Genomic DNA, 20,368 nt, shown 5'->3' with positions numbered 1-20,368 from the left:
CTCAATGAGAAACCCACACACTGCAACAAAGAGTAGCCCCCTCTCAATGCAACTAGAACAAGCCTGCATGCAGCAATGAAGACCCAATGCAGCCAAAAATAAATAAATAAATAGATACATTTTAAAAAAGATACATGCACCCCAATGTTCATTGCAACACTATTTACAATAGCCAGGACATGGAAGCAACCTAAATGTCTATCAACAGAGGAATGGATAAAGAAGATGTGGTACATATACACAATGGAATATTACTCAGCCATAAAAAAGAGCAAACTAATGTCATTTGCAACAACATGGATGGACCTAGAGATTATCATACTGAGTGAAGTGAGTCAGACATAGAAGGACAAATATCATATGATACTGCTTATATGTGGGATCTAAAAAAGGGGTACAAATGGGGCTTCCCTGGTGGTGTAGTGGTTGAGAGTCCGCCTGCCGATGCAGGGGACACGGGTTTGTACCCTGGTCCAGGAAGATCCCACGTGTCACAGAGCAGTTAGGCCCGTGAGCCATGGCTGCTGAGCCTGTGCATCTGGAGCCTGTGCTCTGCAATGGGAGAGGCCAGAACAGTGAGAGGCCCACGTACCGCAAAAAAAAAAAAAAAAAAAAAAAAAAGAAAGGGGTACAAATGAATTTATTTACAAAACAGAAGTAGAGTCATAAATGTGGAAAACAAACTTATGGGGACTTCCTTGGTGGCGCAGCAGTTAAGAATCCGCCTGCCAATGGAGGGGACATGGGTTCAATCCCTGGTCCAGGATGATCTCACATGTCGCAGAGCAACTAAGCCCATGTGCCTCAACTACTGAGCCTGTGCTCTAGAGCCTGTGAGCCAGAACTACTGAGCCTGTGCATCACAACTACTGAAGCCTGCATGCCCTAGAGCCCACATGCCACAACTACTGAGCCCATGCACTGCAAGTACTGAAGCCTGTGCACCTAGAGCCCTGTGCTCCACAACAAGAGAAGCCATCACAATGAGAAACTCACACACCACAATGAAGAGTAGCCCCCGCTTACCCCAACTAGAGAAAGCCCATGTGCAGCAACGAAGACCCAAGGCAGCCAAAAAAAAAAATTGAAAGAAAACAAACTTATGGTCATCAGGGGATAAGTGGGGTGAAGGATAAATTGGGAGATTGGGATTGACTTATACACACTACTATATATAAAATAGATAACTAATAAGAACCTGCTGTATAGCATAGGGAAGTCTACTCAATACTCTGCAATGGCCTATGTGGGAAAAGAATCTAAAAAAAAAAAGTGGATATATCTATATGTATAACTGATTCACTTTGCTGTACACCTGAAACTAACACAACATTGTAAATCAACTATACTCCAATAAAAATTTTTAAAAATACAAAACAATATTTCTTTGAAAGCTATTGTTTGAAATTCCAATTGAACAACCAACAGAAAGAAGGAAAAACCCCTCTGTGGAAGACATTAACATCTCATAAAATCTCTAGAATTATCCATACAAAATGTTCAGTTAGAAATGGTCATGAATGACACAAAACAGAACATGGATTTTCAAATAACTCTAATTAATATGTTTAAGAAAATGAATAAGATGAAGAATTTTCAGCCATTAATTTGAATCTATAAAAGGAATCAAATGGAATATCTAGAACTAAAAAATACAAAAACTAAATTTAAAAACTCAACAGATGGGTTTAATAGAAGATAGCTGAAGAGAGGATTAGTGAACTGGAATATCGTTCAATAGGAAATATCCAGGTTGAAGCATAAATGAGAAAAGATGATGGGATATACAAAACAGAATGTATACGAGACATATAGGAAATGGTGACACTATCCAACATATGTAATTAAGTTGCAGAAAGAGAGGAGGAAGAGAGTATAGATGAAGCAATATCTGAAGAAATTATGACTGAAAAATTTCCAAAAGTGATAAAAATATCTCAAACCACAGATCCAAGAAATGATACAAACTCCCATGAAGACAAACACAAAAGAGCTTAGACTCCTCCAAACATGGTTTGTTCTAAGATCTAAAGTAGTATTTTACAAAAATGAAATATGACCCCAACTTTGAATCTCTTCACAGTGGAGCCTGTGAAGTGAGGGAAAGAAAGAAGGAGAGCAGGAAGCATGGAGCAGGGCTGTAGCATGACTACTGATGGGGGAAAATTAGGAGGGAATGATGGTAGCCTCAGAGGTTCATTGATCCCTTCAAACATTTTCTGATGGCCCGTCACTCAAGATAGCACAGAAAAATGGCTAAGAGCTTAACCTCCCTTTTATTAAGAAAAAAAATCCATAGTAATTCCTAGTTAGAACTACTTATACTGAAGGGACAGAAAATCCAACTCAGTTTGTTTAGACATTAAAGAGATTTCGTTTATGTAACTTAAAAGTCTTGCAGCAGCAAGAGCTATAGACATGGTTTGATCTAGCCATTCAAGTGTCAGATCAAAGATCTGCTCTCTTTCTGGCTCCCTGATTGCTTTACCTGGTGTTGGCATCACCTTCAGCCTCTAAATGTTGGTGTCCCAACTGCTCTGGGCACTCCTGCAATAGCAAAATAGCTCTGGCAGCTATGTTCATCATATATTCACAGCACTCTCTTTTGGGAGGTCCTGCCAAGAAGGAGAGAACTTTACTAGCTAAGAAACTGTAACAGATATCTCCTCTCATCTCAGAGACTCAGACTGAGTTTCATGTCCGTCTTTGAAACAGGACTGTGTTTGAGTTACCAAAATAGTCTTCAACGAATCGGAAACCAAGATTGGAGTTGGAACTAAGGATCATTCCCACCAAACCACAGCACTGGGATGAGGGAGGGGTGGCCCCTACAAAGCAAGATATCATTAGAAGGGCATAATGAAGGGTCACATGCATGGCCCATAAGACCCTTTAGTTCTGCAAATATCTAACCCACTTCTCTTCTCTTTTCATCCCGTGTCAGCTAGGCTCTTCTCTCAGCTATTGCTTGAATGCACCAAATACTCCCTTCCTTGAGGCCTTTGCCTTTGTTATAGCTTCTTCCTGGAATGATCTTTCCCCAGACATTTGCATGGCTTTCTCCCTTGTTTCTCCACTCAGGACTCTATTTAAGTGTCACTTCATAGAGGCCTTTGTTGAATTCTCTATCTAAAATAGCAACTGCAATTACTTTCTACCCCCATCATTGGCTTTAGTTGTGTTTCTAGCACTTATCACTACTTGACGTTATTTTTTGTACCTACTTGTTTGCCCTCACCACTGGAATGTACACTCCATGAGAAGATTCTGCCTTGTTCATTGTTGTATCATAATAAGCATTTAGCAAATGTTTATTGAGTGAATGAATGGGTTAGAATCCCAACCTAACCCTACCTCTGTCATCTCAAGCAGATAACTGAAACTTTCATTGCTCAGTCTCCTCACCTGTCAAATGGAGATATTTCTACCTCACAGAGTTATTCTTCAGATTAAGAAAACATGTGGGAAATGTCTGACATATATAGATATTCAAGATATATATGTTTTCTTCTCACAAAAGCTTCATCCAGTAGGTCCAATGAGGCCATATTCTATCTTTCTTTCTTTCTTTCTTTCTTTCTTTCTTTCTTCTTCCTTCCTTCTTCTTCATTTCTTTCTTTCTTTCCTTCTTTGTTCCTTCCTTTCTTTCTTTCTTAGAAAGTATAGATGATTTACAATGTTTCAGATATACAGCAAAGTGATTCAGTTATTCATATATATATATATATATATATATATATATATATATATATATATATAATGTTTTTCAGATTCCTTTACACTATAGGTTGTTACAAGATATTGAATATAGTTCCCGTGCTATACAGTAGATCTTTGTTTATCTATTTTATATATAGTAGTGTATATCTGTTAATCCCAAATTACCAATTTATTCCTCCCTTTCCCATTGCCCCTTCCCCCCCCTTTTTTTTTTTTTTTTTTTTTTGCGGTATGCGGGCCTCTCACTGTTGTGGCCTCTCCCGTTGCGGAGCACAGGTTCCAGACGCGCAGGCCCAGCGGCCATGGCTCACGGGCCCAGGTGCTCCACGGCATGTGGGATCCTCCCAGACCGGGGCATGAACCCATGTCCCCTGCATCGGCAGGCAGACTCCCAACCACTGCGCCACCAGAAAGCCCCAACCCCTTTCCCCTTTGGTAACCATAAGTTTGTTTTCTATGTCTGTGAGTCTATTTATGTTTTATAAATAAATTCATTTGTCATTTTTTTAGATTCCGCATATAAGTGATATCATATTATATTTGTCTTTTTCTACCTGACTTACTTCGCTTAGTATGATAATCTCTGGGTCCATCCATGTTGCTGCAAATGACATTATTTCATTTTTTTAAGTCAGTTGTTATCTATTATGGCTTTACTTTAGTATAACCTGGGAATTTTTTAGAATTCCCAAAGGGTTCTCACCCCTAGAGATTCTGATATAATTGGTCTGTGTGACACTTAGGCATTGGTAATTTTTAAAGCTCCCCAGGTGGGAGCATTTTAGCAGCCCGTGTTGAGGACCATTGATTTCAAGTCATTAGTTGGGGTGGGGGAGAGAGGGTAGGGCTGGCCGTGTAACTCAGAAACCATTGGAAGCCCTGTAAAACCTGGTTCTTCCAATACCTGGAAATCTCTAGAAGCCAGCTTGGCCTATTTCTTCCAGCACAAATCTTCAACTGGCAGTCTAGACAGATGGTTATTATTTATCCTTCCTGCTGTGTTAGAAAGAAAAAAAATCAGCTCTGCCTCAGGTTTCTCAATTTTCACATGTGCAAACCATTACCTTTTAAAATATGCTTATAGGCATTAGGAGGGAGAAAGGGAAGCTTAAAAGAGACCAGGGAGATGAGCATGCATCTTCTTCTAATAGAACTTTTAGAAGTGCAGACAGTAGAGAAACTGGACCAGGACAAACTCTAGGTTCTAGATCTTATACTAAAAGGGATAATGCATGTGAACAGTGCCCACAAAAATGCCTGACATCATAATTAATGTAAAGTCCTCTTTTCTGGAGAAACTGGATTGCTTAAGGTCACATAAAATAACACAGTAACAAATAATACTACCTGGTATTGGGCATCTTTCCTGTGTTACGCATTTTATTAGGCAATTTTTTTAATCTTCACAATATTACTGCAGAAAGCTATTATCATTCCCTTTTCACAACTGACAAAATTAGGATCTGAAAGCTTGCAGCTGGTAAAGGGAAGCAGCCAGATTATAGCATTCAGATCTGACACCAAAGTTCATCTATAGCATCTGGGTTACGTATAGAAGAATAAAGAGAGAAATCCTTCCTCCCATAGGGCCTGAAAAAGAATGGGAGACACAGAACTATATATTCAGTGACTGTATTTTCCAAACTTCAGATTAGGGCACATGATCATCCATTTAGTCAACCAACATGCAATGAGTATTTATTCTAATGCTGGGTGCTGGGACTTCAGAGAAGATTATGAAATCACATTGCCTTCTCCATCAAGAAACTGTGGGAGAAGATTCATAATGAGTTGTAGGTGCAATGTTAAAAGTCTAACAAAAGGCTTTTTAATCCAATTGTGAATTTATTTATATAAACATCCTTACATAGATAACACTATTAGTTAACATTTATTGAGTACTTGCTATGCTCCAAGTATTTGCTTTACATTTTCTAGTTCATTTAATCCTCACAATAACCTATAGATGGCATTATCCCCATTTTACAGAAATGGAAACTGAGACACAAAGAGGACAAGTCCCTTGCCCTAGGTCATGCAGCTAATAGAGAAAGGAGCCAAGACTCAAACCCAAGGCATCTGACTTCAGAGCCTCTATTCTCCACCACTGTGTTATACTGTCGCCCTCTACCTTTTGTTTAAAATTCATTGATTGAACCATTTTATTGAAAATAGCAACACCCAACTCAGAAACAATATGTATTTGTTAATGGAATATTTGAATTACACATTAAATATTGAAGCTGAAGCTCCCAGAAGTCTATGCTGTGTAGTTGTCATACTGATTTATACAGTAAATGAATGTTGCCAAGTCTGATGGCAGGTGCTGAGTGATGAGTGAATGATGCCCACAATAAGCCTTAGAGGATTTAAACTGAAGGTCTTTATGTCTCTTTCCTGCATCCTAAGGAAATTTCTTCTATTCATGAAGGCAGCAGCCTGAGCAGCTAGCACCTGGACAGTAAAATCTCCTGGGTTAGGGATGCCATTCAAACCTCTTCCCATATAGGACTTCTGACCATTGAAAGGAACAAGGAAGGGAGAAGACAAAGGTTTTACATGATCCTTCAAGTGAAAACTTGGGTGGAAAGGGAGGCAGAAGTGCTTGCTTCTCTAAGAGGCAGGACCACAGGAAGAGGTCCCTTGCCACTTCCCAAACTGTAAAAGCCCTCCTTATTCAGGACATTTCTACAGGCTGATGTCTCTGCTTATCTGGAACTCTCTGCTCTATGCACATGCCCACCATCACCTTTGCCTGGAAACTCCTATTCATCCTTCAGGTCCCCACTTTAAGTGTCACTTCCTCCAAGAAGCCTTCTCTGATCCTTCACCACTCCTACCCCTAGCCCAAAAGGAATTTATTTTCACATATTCCTGTGTTGTCTTTATGGTAGTTTGTAATTAAATAATAATCTTGAGTGATTATTTAACATTTACCTCCCCTTTGTGAGCTTCATCAGGGCAGGAACTAGATCTTTCTTATCCACCAGTGTATCCCCATCACCATTTACAATGCCAATCGTATAGCAGAGCCTCAACATTTTCTTTGCCTGGATGTATATGTGTATGTGTTAAAATGAAGAGACCAAACTAAAACCATTTTTTTCTTTCTCATCCAGGAAAGAAACGAAAAGAAACCTCTGCTACTCCAGTGCATCCTGAAGTTAATGAGATATCTCAAGGAAAAACTGAACATATGGTATGCAGCTGGGTATACAGACCTCGACGAAGGGCTTCATCAATCCTTCGCCTTCTATTCACTGATGCTGGGTGAGACCCTCCTTTCTGAGGTTTTTATTTCCACCCAGTGCATTGATATCAGACTATCTTTGACTTCAAGATTCTACTCCAGCAGAGAAGGAATAGAGACAAACTCCTAAAGTATGGTTGGTTTCTCTCCTAGCTGGTATGCATGCAGAAACCACTTATCACCACTCAGTGATGGGCTTGCCATTGGCCCCTGAAAGTTGAACTTGTAGCATGTGGACAGGTGTCCTTCCAGAGCCTGTGACCAGTCCACCAACTGCCAAAAGGATGGTTGTGAGACTTATTTTAACATCTTAAGTCCAGCTTCCAGAAATTTAGGGTGACCTTTTCCCCAGACATCACATTTTAAAATGTAATGGGCTCTTTGATTTAAAAAAAAGAAAATCTGGCAAGCAGTTAAAATTCATTTTAATATTCCCAGCACTTAACCAGGAGAAGATGCAGACAGAATTGATAAACAGCCTGAGTTTCTCTGTTGTTCTTGTTTTTAAATGCCCGGATTAGAACACAATTCATCTTCAGATGATGGGAGGCCTCTTCATGCACTTCACACTTCGAAATATTTTAGAAAATAGTATCCATTTTGGCAAGCCTCTTGCCATGCAAGAAACAACAGCAAATGCTTTTCTCCTTGAGTGTTAAGTGTGCTGTGAATAAGATTACAAAAAATATATACTTTGCTCTTTTATTTTGCCTCTTGTTTGAGGATTTTACTGCCTCTCTGCAATAATCGATTCTTCTCATATTCCTGTATAAGCAGCATTCGTTGTCCCACTTTTTAGAAAGGGGATTTGAAGCAGAAGTTTGGTAAAGCAACTTTCCTATTGTTCCAGGAAAATCATTCATTTATTCATTCACTTATTCATTCCATAAACATATTTTGAGAACCAACTATGTGACAGTCACTAACCAGAACTTGAAGATACATAAATGATTATCTCACAGGCCCAGGCTCAAGATCTTTAGGGGATGGGAGAGATACTCTAACAGGCAATTACACTATCCCATAATAAGTGCTATGATGGATAAAGGGGCTACAAAGAATTGCCCCTCACCTAGGCTGGGGCTATCAGGGAAGGCTTCCCCCAAGAAGTGAAATATGAGTTGGGCCTTGGAGGATGAGTAGGAGCCTAACACATCAAGGCATAGGAAGCAAGAAGGACTTTTACAACAGAGGAAACAGCGTATATAAAGCATAAGGGCATTAAACAACTGTATTTTTTTTCTGGTTTTATGTGGCTGGAGAAAAAGATGTATACATTGAAAGAAGAGAAGGAAGAACAAGAACTTGAATGGTCTTATGGGCCAAGCAAGGAATTTAGACTTCATCCTGACACAGTGGGACCAAAACAATATAGGGTGTGTTAGTTAGTTAGTTAGTTATCTACTTACGTACTTACTTCCTAGGTTTAGCTTAATTCAGGCCCATACAAATTCCCCCATTCCCTGTCTTTAGTGGTCAAAGAGAGTGTTGAACTATCTGAAGAAATATATAATTATTTAAAGTCAGTTTCTCAGCTCTAAGGACCTCTTTGAATTTTCTAAAATCATCCACCAAACTGTATGCAAATGTGCATTTATCTGGGTAGATTATCTAAAGTTTTCATTGGATTTCTAAAGTGGTCCAAAGCTCTAAAAAGTATAAGAATCACTATTGGGCTTCCCTGGTGGCGCAGTGGTTGAGAATCTGCCTGCCAATGCAGGCGACACGGGTTCGAGCCCTGGTCTGGGAAGATCCCACATGCCGTGGAGCAACTGGGCCCGTGAGCCACAACTACTGAGCCTGCGCGTCTGGAGCCTGTGCTCCGCAACAAGAGAGGCCGTGATAGTGAGAGGCCCGCGCACCGCGATGAAGAGTGGCCCCCGCTCGCCGCAACTGGAGAAAGCCCTCGCACAGAGACGAAGACCCATCGCAGCCATAAATAAATAAATAAATGTAAATTCATTAAAAAAAAAAAAGAATCACTATTTTATTTACTTTATAAAAACTTTCAGCTTCTCCCAAAATAGACTTTATCAAAGTAGAATTCTTATATATTAATCTCTCAAAATGTACTGATCACTAGTCATCCGTATGGGTGCAGTTTTGTATAGCATTATATTATTTTAAACAAGACAATTCTTCACGTTCCCCAGTAGCAGCTGAATCCATGTTTGTTAACTTGGCCTCTTATTGAAATTACTATTCTTTAGAGAAAGGGGATCTCCACAGCTTATATGTGAGAGGTTTGAGACAAGGTACAAAATTGGAGAAATTCAGGTATTTGAAATTTGGGAGAAGCACAGATGGTATACAAATTGGAAAGCCTAATTCTATGACAAATTAGTTAAGAATATTTGAAATACAATTAATATAACCAACTCTACCAACTTAATTTATTAGAAGGATAAGGAAGGAGCATACTATTTATATATATATATATATATATATATATATATATATATTTGTATACATATATCTCCCCAAGGATAGAAACATAACAATCAAATCAAAGACTTGAACCTTGAACATCATCATGACTTCTTATATCTTATCTCTTCTCTGCTGTTTCATATCCTCTCTGTCTCTCTCTTCTTACCTCTCATCCAGAATGATCTCTGTTTTCCTATCTCTGGCTTTAACTCTCACAAATGGTTCCAAAATCACTGGAAAATGTGTTTATTGAACATTTTGCATTAGGTGCCCAGTCCTGCACTATGTGCTTAGACACATGATGGTTCTCTCTACAGCCATATGGATTGAAAGGAGGGGCAATTCCTGGAAAACTGGGGTTGGGCAGATCAAACAATAGATGCTCACTCTCTCTACATGACAGGTGACAGAATGTCTGACATGGCTCTACTGACCTCATTTGTCTATTTGTTCTAAAATGATCTCTATTTTGTACTGGACATGGGGTTAGGATACAAAGATGAGCTAGATATAACCTCTATACCCTCGATCTAGTTTTGTGTCTATCATTCACTATATGATCTTAGTAAGTCACTTCCCCACTCTGGACTTCAGCTTCCTTTGTTAAATGAATAGGACAGACAGAACTAGTGGTGCCTTATGCTTCGTTATAGTGAGTCCACAAGCCAAAGATAACACCACTATTGTTTCAATCACTTTTTGTCAAGAATCTCACACTCACAATCCAGAGGTTTTTCCACCAAGAAATTATAAGCATTGCCTATGGATCCCACTAGTATAAAACAGAGTAGAAGGGCCTCCCTGGTGGCGCAGTGGTTAAGAGTCCGCCTGCCGATGCAGGGGATACGGGTTCATGCCCCGGTCTGGGAGGATCCCATATGCCGCGGAGCGGCTGGGCCCGTGAGCCATGGCCGCTGGGCCTGCGCATCCGGAGCCTGTGCTCCGCAACGGGAGAGGCCACAACAGTGAGAGGCCTGCATACCGCAAAAAGAAAAAAAAAAAAAAACAGAGTAGAACATCATGAAAGTCTTAGTCAGTTACAAAAACTTCTGTTTGTGTAAATCAGAAATGCAAACTGAATAAAAGTCACAATTTTATCCTTCTCTTAAAGAAAAAAGAAAATATTCAACATAGTAGTCTATATCCAGCAAGACTTAGCAGATATGGTCCTATGGTACAGAGGACTTGAAACTCATCCTCCAGCTTTACAAAGCCAGACCTACAATAAATCTCGCTAGTTGTGTAGCCTCATGTTGGCCAAGATACTGGGGGAGCTCTGGGTTATGAATATGTTGCCAGTGAAATGTTTGTTGTTTTGGTAGAAAACTCCAGAAAAGGATTTGCAGCCAGAAAACCCGCCTGCTGAGACTTCAGCCCCCAAAGATCTCCTGAGCGCTTTGAAGATCAGGCCACTCTCACAGCCTTTTGTCAATCCAGTGATGAAAAACACGTCTGAAGAATGTGAGACATGGATCGACAGGCTCAGGCAGCTAGAAAATGCCCTCTACCTCTGTGATCTGAGTAATACAGGTGACGTGTGCAGCTTACAGCTCATATGTCTTTTTCTTTTTTTCATTTTGTACTGGGCTCCACAAATGTTTTTAATTAATTTTTATTGGAGTATAGTTGCTTTACAATGTTGTATTAGTTTCTGCTGTACAGCAAAGTGAATCAGCCATATATATACATATATATATGTATATATATATATGTGTGTATATATATATGTGTGTGTGTGTGTATATATATATATATATATTCTTTTTTAGATTCCCTTCCCATTTAGGTCACCACAGAGCACCAAGTAGAATTCCCTGTGCTATACAGTAGGTTCTCATTAGTTATCTATTTTATATATAGTACTGTATACATGTCAATCCCAATCTCCCAATTCACCCCACCTCCTCTTCCCCCCTTGGTAACCATAAGTTTGTTTTCTACAACTGTTACTCTATTTCTGCCTTGCAAGTAAGTTCATCTGTGCCATTTTTCTAGATTCCATATATAAGCAATATTATACATTTGTCTTTCTCTTTCTGATGTACTTCACTCTGTATGACAATCTCTAGGCCCATCCATGTCACTGCAAATGGCATTATTTCATCCCTTTTTATGGTGGAGTAATATTCCATTGTATATATGTACCACATCTTATCTGTCCATTCAGGATGACCCTCAGAATGGGAGAAAATATTTGTAAACAAAGCAATCGACTAGGGATTTTTAATCTCCAAAATATACAAACAGCTCATGCAGCTCAATATCAAAAAACCCAAACAACTCAATCGAAAAATGGGCAGAAGATCTAAATAGACATTTCTCCAAAGAAGGCATACAGATGGCCAAAAAACACATGAAAAGATGCTCGACATCACTAATTATTAGAGAAATGCAAATTAAAACTACAATGAGATTCCACCTCACAGCAGTCAGAATGGCCATCATCAAAAAATCTACAAACAAAAAATGCTGGAGAGGGTACGGAGAAAAGGGAACCCTCTTACACTGTTGGTGGGAATGTAAATTGGTACAGCCGCTATGGAAAACAGTATGGAGGTTCCTTAAAAAACTAAAAATAGAGCTACTACTATATGATCCTGCAATCCCACTCCTGGACATATATCCAAAGAAAACCATAATTTGAAAGGATGCATACACTCCGACGTTCATTGCAGCACTATTTACAATAAGGACATGGAAGCAGTCATACACCTTTCCATTTGTGTTGCAGTCTAAGAGTGGACACCTCCCTTTCTTTCACTTCTTAACAAATACAATTTGTACATAAACCATGTGCCTGGCACTATGCTGAGTGCAATCAGGAAACACAAAGATAAATCAGACATGAATCCCCCACCAGGTTGCTTACAGTTTCTCTTAGTCTCTAACCCACAATCCAACCTTGTAATTCTCCTGATTGAAATCATCAGCATGCCTGCTAACAGGCTGAACTCTAAACTGTTTAGCAAGGCAAAAGCTGGTCCCTATCCACCTGACCAGTATCTTCTCCTTCTATTGTAATTCTCTCAGCATATCCTACCCTATCATAATGAATAACTTGCCTTCCTCAAATGTGCCTTGCTTTCTCCTGTGGCTGTGTCTTTTCTTTTTTAAAAAAATAAATAAATTTGGGCTTCCCTGGTGGCGCAGTGGTTGAGAGTCCGCCTGCCGATGCAGGGGACGTGGGTTCGTGCCCCGGTCCGGGAAGATCCCACATGACGCAGAGCGGATGGGCCCGTGAGCCATGGCCGCTGAGCCTGCGCGTCCGGAGCCTGTGCTCCGCAACGGGAGAGGCCACAACAGTGAGAGGCCCGCGTACCGCAAAAAATAAATAAATAAATTTATTTATTTATTTATTGGCTGCATTGGGTCTTTGTTGCTGCCATGGGCTTTCTCTAGTTGTGGCGAGCAGGGGATACTCTTCGTTGAGGTGTGCAGGCTTCTCATTACGGTGGCTTCTCTTGTTGTGGAGCATGGGCTCTAGGTGCGTAGGCTTCAGTAGTTGTGGCACACAGGCTCAGTAGGTGTGGCTCACGGGCTCTAGAGCGCAGGCTCAGTAGCTGTGGTGCACGGGCTTAGTTGCTCTACGGCATGTGGGATCTTCACAGGCCAGGGCTTGAACCCGTGTCCCCTTCATTGGCAGGTGGATTCTTAACCACTGCACCACCAGAGAAGCCAATGGCTGTGCCTTTTCTAACCCTACGCCCTCTACCTGAGCTGTCTGCCTCTGCTCTATCCCTGCCAACTCCCCACACTGTCCACCTGGCTAAAAAATACCTAAACACATTTATGTCAGAACTCAAGCTCTACTCCTCTGAGACTCCCATGATTTCCCCAGACAGATTTAGGCCAACATTTATCTGGCCTCTTAGAGTTCTTTAATACCCATTATCATATTTGATATATTGTATTTTTCTATTTGGGACTTAGTACTATCTAAGTACTAAGATACTTTTTTATCCTGAGTACCTTGCACAATTCTGTTCAACCTTTTTTTTAGGAAACAAATAAACGAATGTATATAAGTAACTAAACCCAAAATAGAAGGTGACAAATACCATTAGAGGGTGCTGTGTGGGCATTCAGACAAAGGAGAATTCATTCCTAGTGAGGTGATAAGGTTATGTTAGTGTGAAATTGATCATTAAGGGAAAGTGCAGTTTTTATACAAAGGACTGAAATAGAGGGTCCTTCCTGGCAAACATGCAAGTTAGCCAAGCAAAGCATTATGTATGAAGCTCAATACAAGGAATTTGGTTTGAATAGAATACAAGGGCTATTAAGAAGAATATTAAATGAAAAAGGTGAAAATATAGGATGGGATCAGATCTAGATGACGGACCAAGTAACTTGGATTTAATTCAAAGATAGTGAGCACATTGTGTTTCTAAGCAGGAGAGTGGTATAATGAAGTTGTATTTCAGAAAGGTCCTTGATGGCTATGTGCAGAATGAAGGAGAAATTTAAAGCATAAAAAGGATAAAGGATGTTATTGCAATGCTTAAGTGAGATAATGAAATTCAGAACTAGGTCAGAGACCTGTGAAATGGAAAAGAGGCAGCACATACAAAAACACATGCACTGAAATTGTTGTCCTTAACTACATACTGTTATTCATGAAGACTTAGCATTACATGTGGAGTCTAAAAATATGGAACACATAGAAATGGTGGTTGCCAGGAAATATGTGGAAATGTTGGTCAAAGGGTAGAAACTTTCAGTTATAAGATAAATTCCAAGGATTTAACATACAGAGTGGTGACTCTCATTAACAATATTGTGTTGTGTACTTGAAAGTTATTATGAGTAGAGCTTTAATGTATGCACCATAACAACAACAAAATGGTAATTATGGGAGGTAAAGGATTTGTTAACTAACCTTATTGCAGTAAACATTTCATAACATATATGTGTATAAAATCATCACATTGTATATCTTAAACTTACACAATGTGATATATCAATTACATCTCAATAAAAAAAGTTAGTGTACACATTAGTACTTTCTAGAAGTAATCATATAACAGCACTAATGCCTTTTCATTCTCTGTATGTTTTTGTTTCATTTTGCTTTGAATTTCCAATGCAAGTTAATTCTAGACCACATGAAGTATGAATACCATATAATACCCAATGACTTCCAATAACTATACCAAAGAGAGGGGGGAATGAAAATTTTAGATAAAAAATGTATCTAGATGAATTAGAAACTCATTTATTAAACATTTGTTATGAGCCCAGCCCTGTGCTAGAGGCTGGACCAGGAGGGAAACCAGAAAGGATGAGACATGGTCTCTGGCCTCAGCGAACTTTTAGGTAAGACACAGAGGCTGCCAATAGTTCAAAGCCAGTAAAAGAAAAATTTTAAAGACAGAATAAAGTATTATAATTAAAGACACAAACTAGACTTAAAGAGTCCAAAGACAGAGGAGATGAAAAAAGCTCAGTGAGTACTCAGAGAGAGCTTCTTGGAAGAGAGAACTTGAGCTGAACCCAGAGGAGAGGTAGACTTTGAATAGCTGGGTAGGGCATTCTGAGTGTGAAACTATCTTCTGCAAAAGTTAGAAGGTGAGAATGAGTATGATGGGGAAGAGAGTGAGAAAGACAGGACTGACGGTCATGTTGGATTGCATAGTGAAGTTGAGACCCTATTGTGAATCCTGAAGGCTGGAATAAGGCTTAATTCTCTACCCAGTGTCCACCAAAGGTTCAACCAGAGAACACAGGGAAAGCTGAAATGGATCATTTAAGGAAGATACTGGGAAAAAGGGAGATCAAAAGTTTACTGAAATAACCTTTATTTCATGAGTCTGTGTATACATATCAAGACTGTGAGAGTGTTGATGGGGTTACAAACAAAAACAAAACAAAACAAAAAATCAGGTAGAGAGAAAACACATTTCCAAAGAAACAAATGCTGAGTTTTGATGATGGATGATGGATCATAAACTTAGTTGCTAAGAGACTCCCAAAGACTGGGACCTTTCTCATACTTCTGAACTACTCTGGGGAAAAACGGAGTTTTGTTGACTTTGGGGCAGATTCTGGCAGATTTGAAATGACTTTCTCATGGCCTTTTCACTATTTATGCCTGTTTTCTCTGTTTCTATGAAATTCATTAGTTCCTCAATAGCCAAGGAATGTGTCAGCCAAATCTGGAAACATCTATAACTATCTTTAATGAGGAAAGAGGATTAACTGAGGTCATCTTGTTGGTTTATTAGCCACAGTATTTAGCAGACCACCATGGCCCTCCTCTAGATGCTGAGCAGATCATCCCTACTCTGCCCAATGATGAATCAGTGCTCTTTATTATGTGCAAGGAAATATGTAGGCCAGGGTGTTCCTCATCCAGGGTGAAGGCAGAACATCCATCATCAAATTAGCATTTCTGGGAACCTACTCTGAGCTTATTCTTTAATGGGGGTTGTCAAGAAAATATCCTTGAGGAGAAAGAATAAGGAATGACTATGAATAACTGGTCATGCTTTCTAAAGAAAGATGGGGGGTTGGGATAAATATTTGAGTGACTGGTAGATTAGGAATTTTTCCAGTGAACTGAAGGCTAGACAGAAAATATTTTAGAGTTCAAGGAGGCATAGTGCAATGAGAGCCCTCAAGGACATGGGTCTGGACTTAACATACGCTGCATCACTAACTCCTCACATCAACCACATGCTGAAGGGATTAATGTCCTTATTTACAGAGGAGAAAGCCAAACTCAAAGTGATAAAATATCAGCAGGTGGGAAGTTGAGGCATAATTCTAACCCAGTTCTATTGGACTTCCTGCTATACCAATCCCCCTGAAAGATCATGAGATTTTGTTTGTTACTTTGTTGGTTTGTTTCTTTGTGTGTTTTTAATCAGATTCAAGTCCAGACTTCACCAATTGCTGAGTCACTTATATTCGCCAAGCCTGTTTCCTCTTCTATAAAATAGGACTGATAATAATAAAACATACCTCCCAGATTTGAGAAAGGATCCAATGAGATTTAAAAATTCTTTGTAAACTGAACATGAAGTGGATAATAAAGATGTTCTTATTTCATTCTGGTTCTGGTGGGACAAGGACAAGCTTCCCAACACTAAGATGGATTGTAAGGTTATTTTATGCAGCTGTCTTGGGCATCCCCTAATGACAGCAAATTAGACAGAGATAAATTTCAGTCAATGGACTTTTGCCTGAGGCGCGAATCCTCTACCAATGGTAAAACTTAGAAGATAGAAGAAAAGTCCCCCCACACACACCAGTGGTAATTCTTATATGCATTTTTTAACATTAATTCTAATTTTTAATTAAAATATAAACTAAATTATATATATAAATAATTTCTTCTAATTAAAATATTTTCTTATGTATTTTAAGTAATATTGATGATATAACTATTATAACTATCCATAAAAATACCTACATTAATGAGTGCTTAATAGTTCTGGGCACTGTGCTAAGCACTTACTATTTTATTAATTTTCAAACAATTTAATTATCCCTATTTTAGAGTCAAGGAAACTGAGGCTCAAAAGTTAAAGTAACTTACTCCAAAGTCCATGACTTATATTTCCAGAGGTAGAATATGAGGAAATGTCTTGAGGGATCCAACCTAGACCAGGTCAAGAGCCTACATCCAATCAGAAAATTGCAAAGATGTAATTGGCCAACTCAAAGAAAGATATTTCTGCAGAGGAAAGGGCCAACATTCTAATAGGAGAAAGAGACAGTAAATAAACCTGAAGAGAATAGACAATTAAAAAACAGTGGATTGGATAGGACGGGATGGGGTGAGATGGGATAAGATGGTATGGAATGAGATGAGATGGGATGGGATGGGCTGGGCTGGGCTGGGCTGGGCTGGGATGGGATGGGATGGGAAGGGACAGGACAGGACTAAACTGAATAGAACTGAATGGAATAAATCACATTAGGACCCCAGCTGTCTGTAGTCCACTGTTAAAAACACTCATTAGAGAGCAGTTCAGAGAGGAGCATCATGCTCAACTGTCCCTTGCACGTTTAAATCCAAACAGAGCTCAAACAGAGATGACAGGTATCCACTATAGCCCAAATCTAATAGACTGGTCGTGGCTTTCTGCAAAATGACCAGGGGACCACTCCTTCTGGATTCTTTGAGAAAGAATTTTACAATCATTATTATAGTCTGCACAAGTACAGGAGACTAGAAGAGCCACATGCAAGGGATGTATCTCACCCCTATAAAAGATATTTAAAAGCTTGACACCTGTAGCATAGATCTTCACAATTCATGGAAAATATTTAGAAAACAATCTGAGCCCTGCTTGAAACAATCTCTTTCCCCTCATTCTATAATACAGTATGGTGGTTAAATGCATGGACTAGAACAACCTTGGGCAAGTGACTGCTCATCCCTATGCCTCAGTTTTTCTCTCTGTAAAATGGGCTGTTGTGTTAAGTGAGTTAATATTGGTAAATTGTTTGGAGGGGTGCCTGAAACATGGTAAATGTTATATATGAGTATCAGTCGTTATTGTTATTGTTGTTGCACTCTAGTTAATTTTCTGCATCTCTTATCACCCCAACTGGTTGGTGATCTTCCTAAGGTAACAGACCACTTCTCAAAATCCTCTCTATTCCCAAGCACAGTATCTGACATATATAAGCTCACAATTAAGAGCTTATGAATGAGTCATTGACCTTTGCTGTTGTCGTGTTCTACACTTAAACTCCTCTCTGCAACTATCAAAATCTACTTACCCTTAGCATGGACAACACATTGGCATTGGTACATATAACACGTGGGTACCAGAGTATGTCCTGTGATAAGCACCACCATCTCTATTATACAGATCTAGACTCTAAGCCACAAGAAGTTAGGTGATTTACCTATGATCACACAGCAAGCTGGAGGGAGTCACAGTAAATATATTTCCAGAAATGCATAAAAATGAGCTGTTTAAATCCTGAATGTCTAGGAACATGTTTGGATATTTCAGTAAGATAAACATAAACTAGAGAAATTAGGAATTGTTTTTAGCCAGCACCCCACCATTTTCAAAACTTGGTCTTTTAAAATTTTATGGCTATGAAGAACAAGCTAAAATCGCTTTAGAGTCTACCTATGGATTATATTGGACCCCATCTCCTCCCCAAAATCACCCTCAGATTCCTCTCAACATCTATTATGCATAGCCAGGATTGTAAATATATTTTTAGGGTGTCACTTGGTTTTTAAGAAGCTTAAAATTTCAAAATATTAGCATTTAATTCTTGCTCAGAAGTCATTCAAGCTAATGCATTTTCCTCTTTCTTGGTTTTTCTTTTAAAAATACTCTTAAAAAATACTCTTTAAAAATCTCCCACCCACCCAACCCAATGGCAGGAGTTCTGGAGAAGGAACGAGCCAGATGCCTCATTCACAACTACAATCTTATTTACAACCTGTCCCTGAGCCCTCGGAAAATTGACCAAGCCTTGCGGAGATTCCATGCTGGAGAAAATATGCTCTTGGAGCCAGCGCTTCAGTACTTAAAGGAGCTATGATAACAAGCCCATATTGTGAGAACAGATGTTCCTTTTGTCTCCCTTTTTACCCTGACACATGTTTCTCCTCAGCCCGAGTGCAGTGGTGGAGGCGCTGTCAGAGTTGAGGCCGATGCAGCTATTGTCGACACTTTGAACTTGGACTTGGTTTCTGGTTATGATGCTCGCTCATAAGCAGCTCAAAGTGATACAAGGAAACCAGGTTTTCTCTTCAGAGGTGGCAAAAACCCAATTTCTTAAAATCCCCTTCTATTCTTAAAAAGCTGATGATGAATATTCAATGATTTTTTTTCTGTATTGCTGATCAAACTGTTTTTTTGCAAACGCTGCAATTCCATATAGTAAAAAACATGCTAGATATTGTCAACTCCCAAAAATGCCTGTGAAATAATAGACCTAAATATATCTTTTTTGGATGAGTAAGTCAGCCTTTCCTCTAGTCACTATTCTAGGATTTCCACATTGTAAGAAAAATAAAAGTATTAACAATATATTTTCCTAATACTAAGCAGCAGAAGCAGAATTTCAAGTGAAGTTTTCTGAACAAGTCCAATATTTTCTCTAGTACAAAACTAAATGATGTTACACTGTCTCCAAGGATATTTTCCCAGAATATGGAATACATGTTTTGAGGAGGGACTCCTGGAACAAAGGTTTGTGGAAATAGGTAACATCTTCTTTGCTTCCTCTGGCAGGAAAACCAAGTAAAACTTTCCACCAGTTCCCACAGTTCTTCTAGTCTTAACATCCACCCCCCTGCAATTTGCACCACCCTGGCCACAACATACACACTTACATTCACATCACACCACTCAGGCAGTATGAGCTCATTGAAGGAAGCCCAGGACTTCAGAGACAGAAGTATTCCCAGTACCATCATTAATGCTGAATGACCTGGATCCTGATTTTCCAATCTCTGTGCGTGGAAGACAGGATGAAGGAGTTAGGTCAAGGGAAAAAGCAAACAGAAAGGTCTCTGAGCATCCCCTTTAATACATTTTACATAGTGGGGTATCTCCTAAAATCTTATAAATTAAACCTTAAGAACAAAATAATTTGGATCCACTAACATAAATGATCTCTGAGGGCCTTCTAGTCTCTCCTGCTCTAGTTTTTATAATCCTTGAGTTGCCCAGAAAAATGTCCCTCTAACACTCTAGAGCCCTTGGGCTTCCTAGCTGCCTTTTAGAACAGAGAACTAAGCAGAAAAACATGGCTTTCTCATGCTACCAAAGTACTAAATGAGGGAAATTAGAATATTAGATCAGACAATGTAATATGCATTGGGCAACTACTGTGTGTCAGGAACTTGACATATTCTGTTTCATCCAAATCTGACAACTCAATGTGGCAGCTTTCACAGCTCCTTACAGATGAGGAAGCAGAGGCTCAGAGAAGTGAAGCAGAAGAAAGCTGCTGGGTTGTGCCTATGGATAATTGGCTGGAGGG

The 20,368-nt window shown here is 39.3% G+C and overlaps 1 protein-coding gene across 1 annotated transcript in view; it reads left to right on the top strand.

Moving 5' to 3' along the window:
* C2H1orf87 (chromosome 2 C1orf87 homolog) overlaps positions 1-18,919 on the top strand; it is an 89,337-nt gene extending 70,418 nt beyond the window's left edge. The window contains 5 exon segments of the mRNA XM_060119356.1: positions 3,486-3,529; positions 6,388-6,414; positions 6,840-6,919; positions 10,723-10,930; positions 18,759-18,919. Coding sequence (XP_059975339.1) covers positions 3,486-3,529; positions 6,388-6,414; positions 6,840-6,919; positions 10,723-10,930; positions 18,759-18,919 — 520 coding nt within the window.
* The last annotated feature ends 1,449 nt before the right edge of the window (positions 18,920-20,368 follow it).

This window comes from Mesoplodon densirostris, chromosome 2 (genome assembly GCF_025265405.1).
Source record: "Mesoplodon densirostris isolate mMesDen1 chromosome 2, mMesDen1 primary haplotype, whole genome shotgun sequence".
Classification (NCBI taxonomy): domain Eukaryota; kingdom Metazoa; phylum Chordata; class Mammalia; order Artiodactyla; family Ziphiidae; genus Mesoplodon; species Mesoplodon densirostris.
The sequence above is the reverse complement of the archived record's forward strand: the minus strand, read 5'-3'. Positions and strand labels throughout refer to the sequence as shown.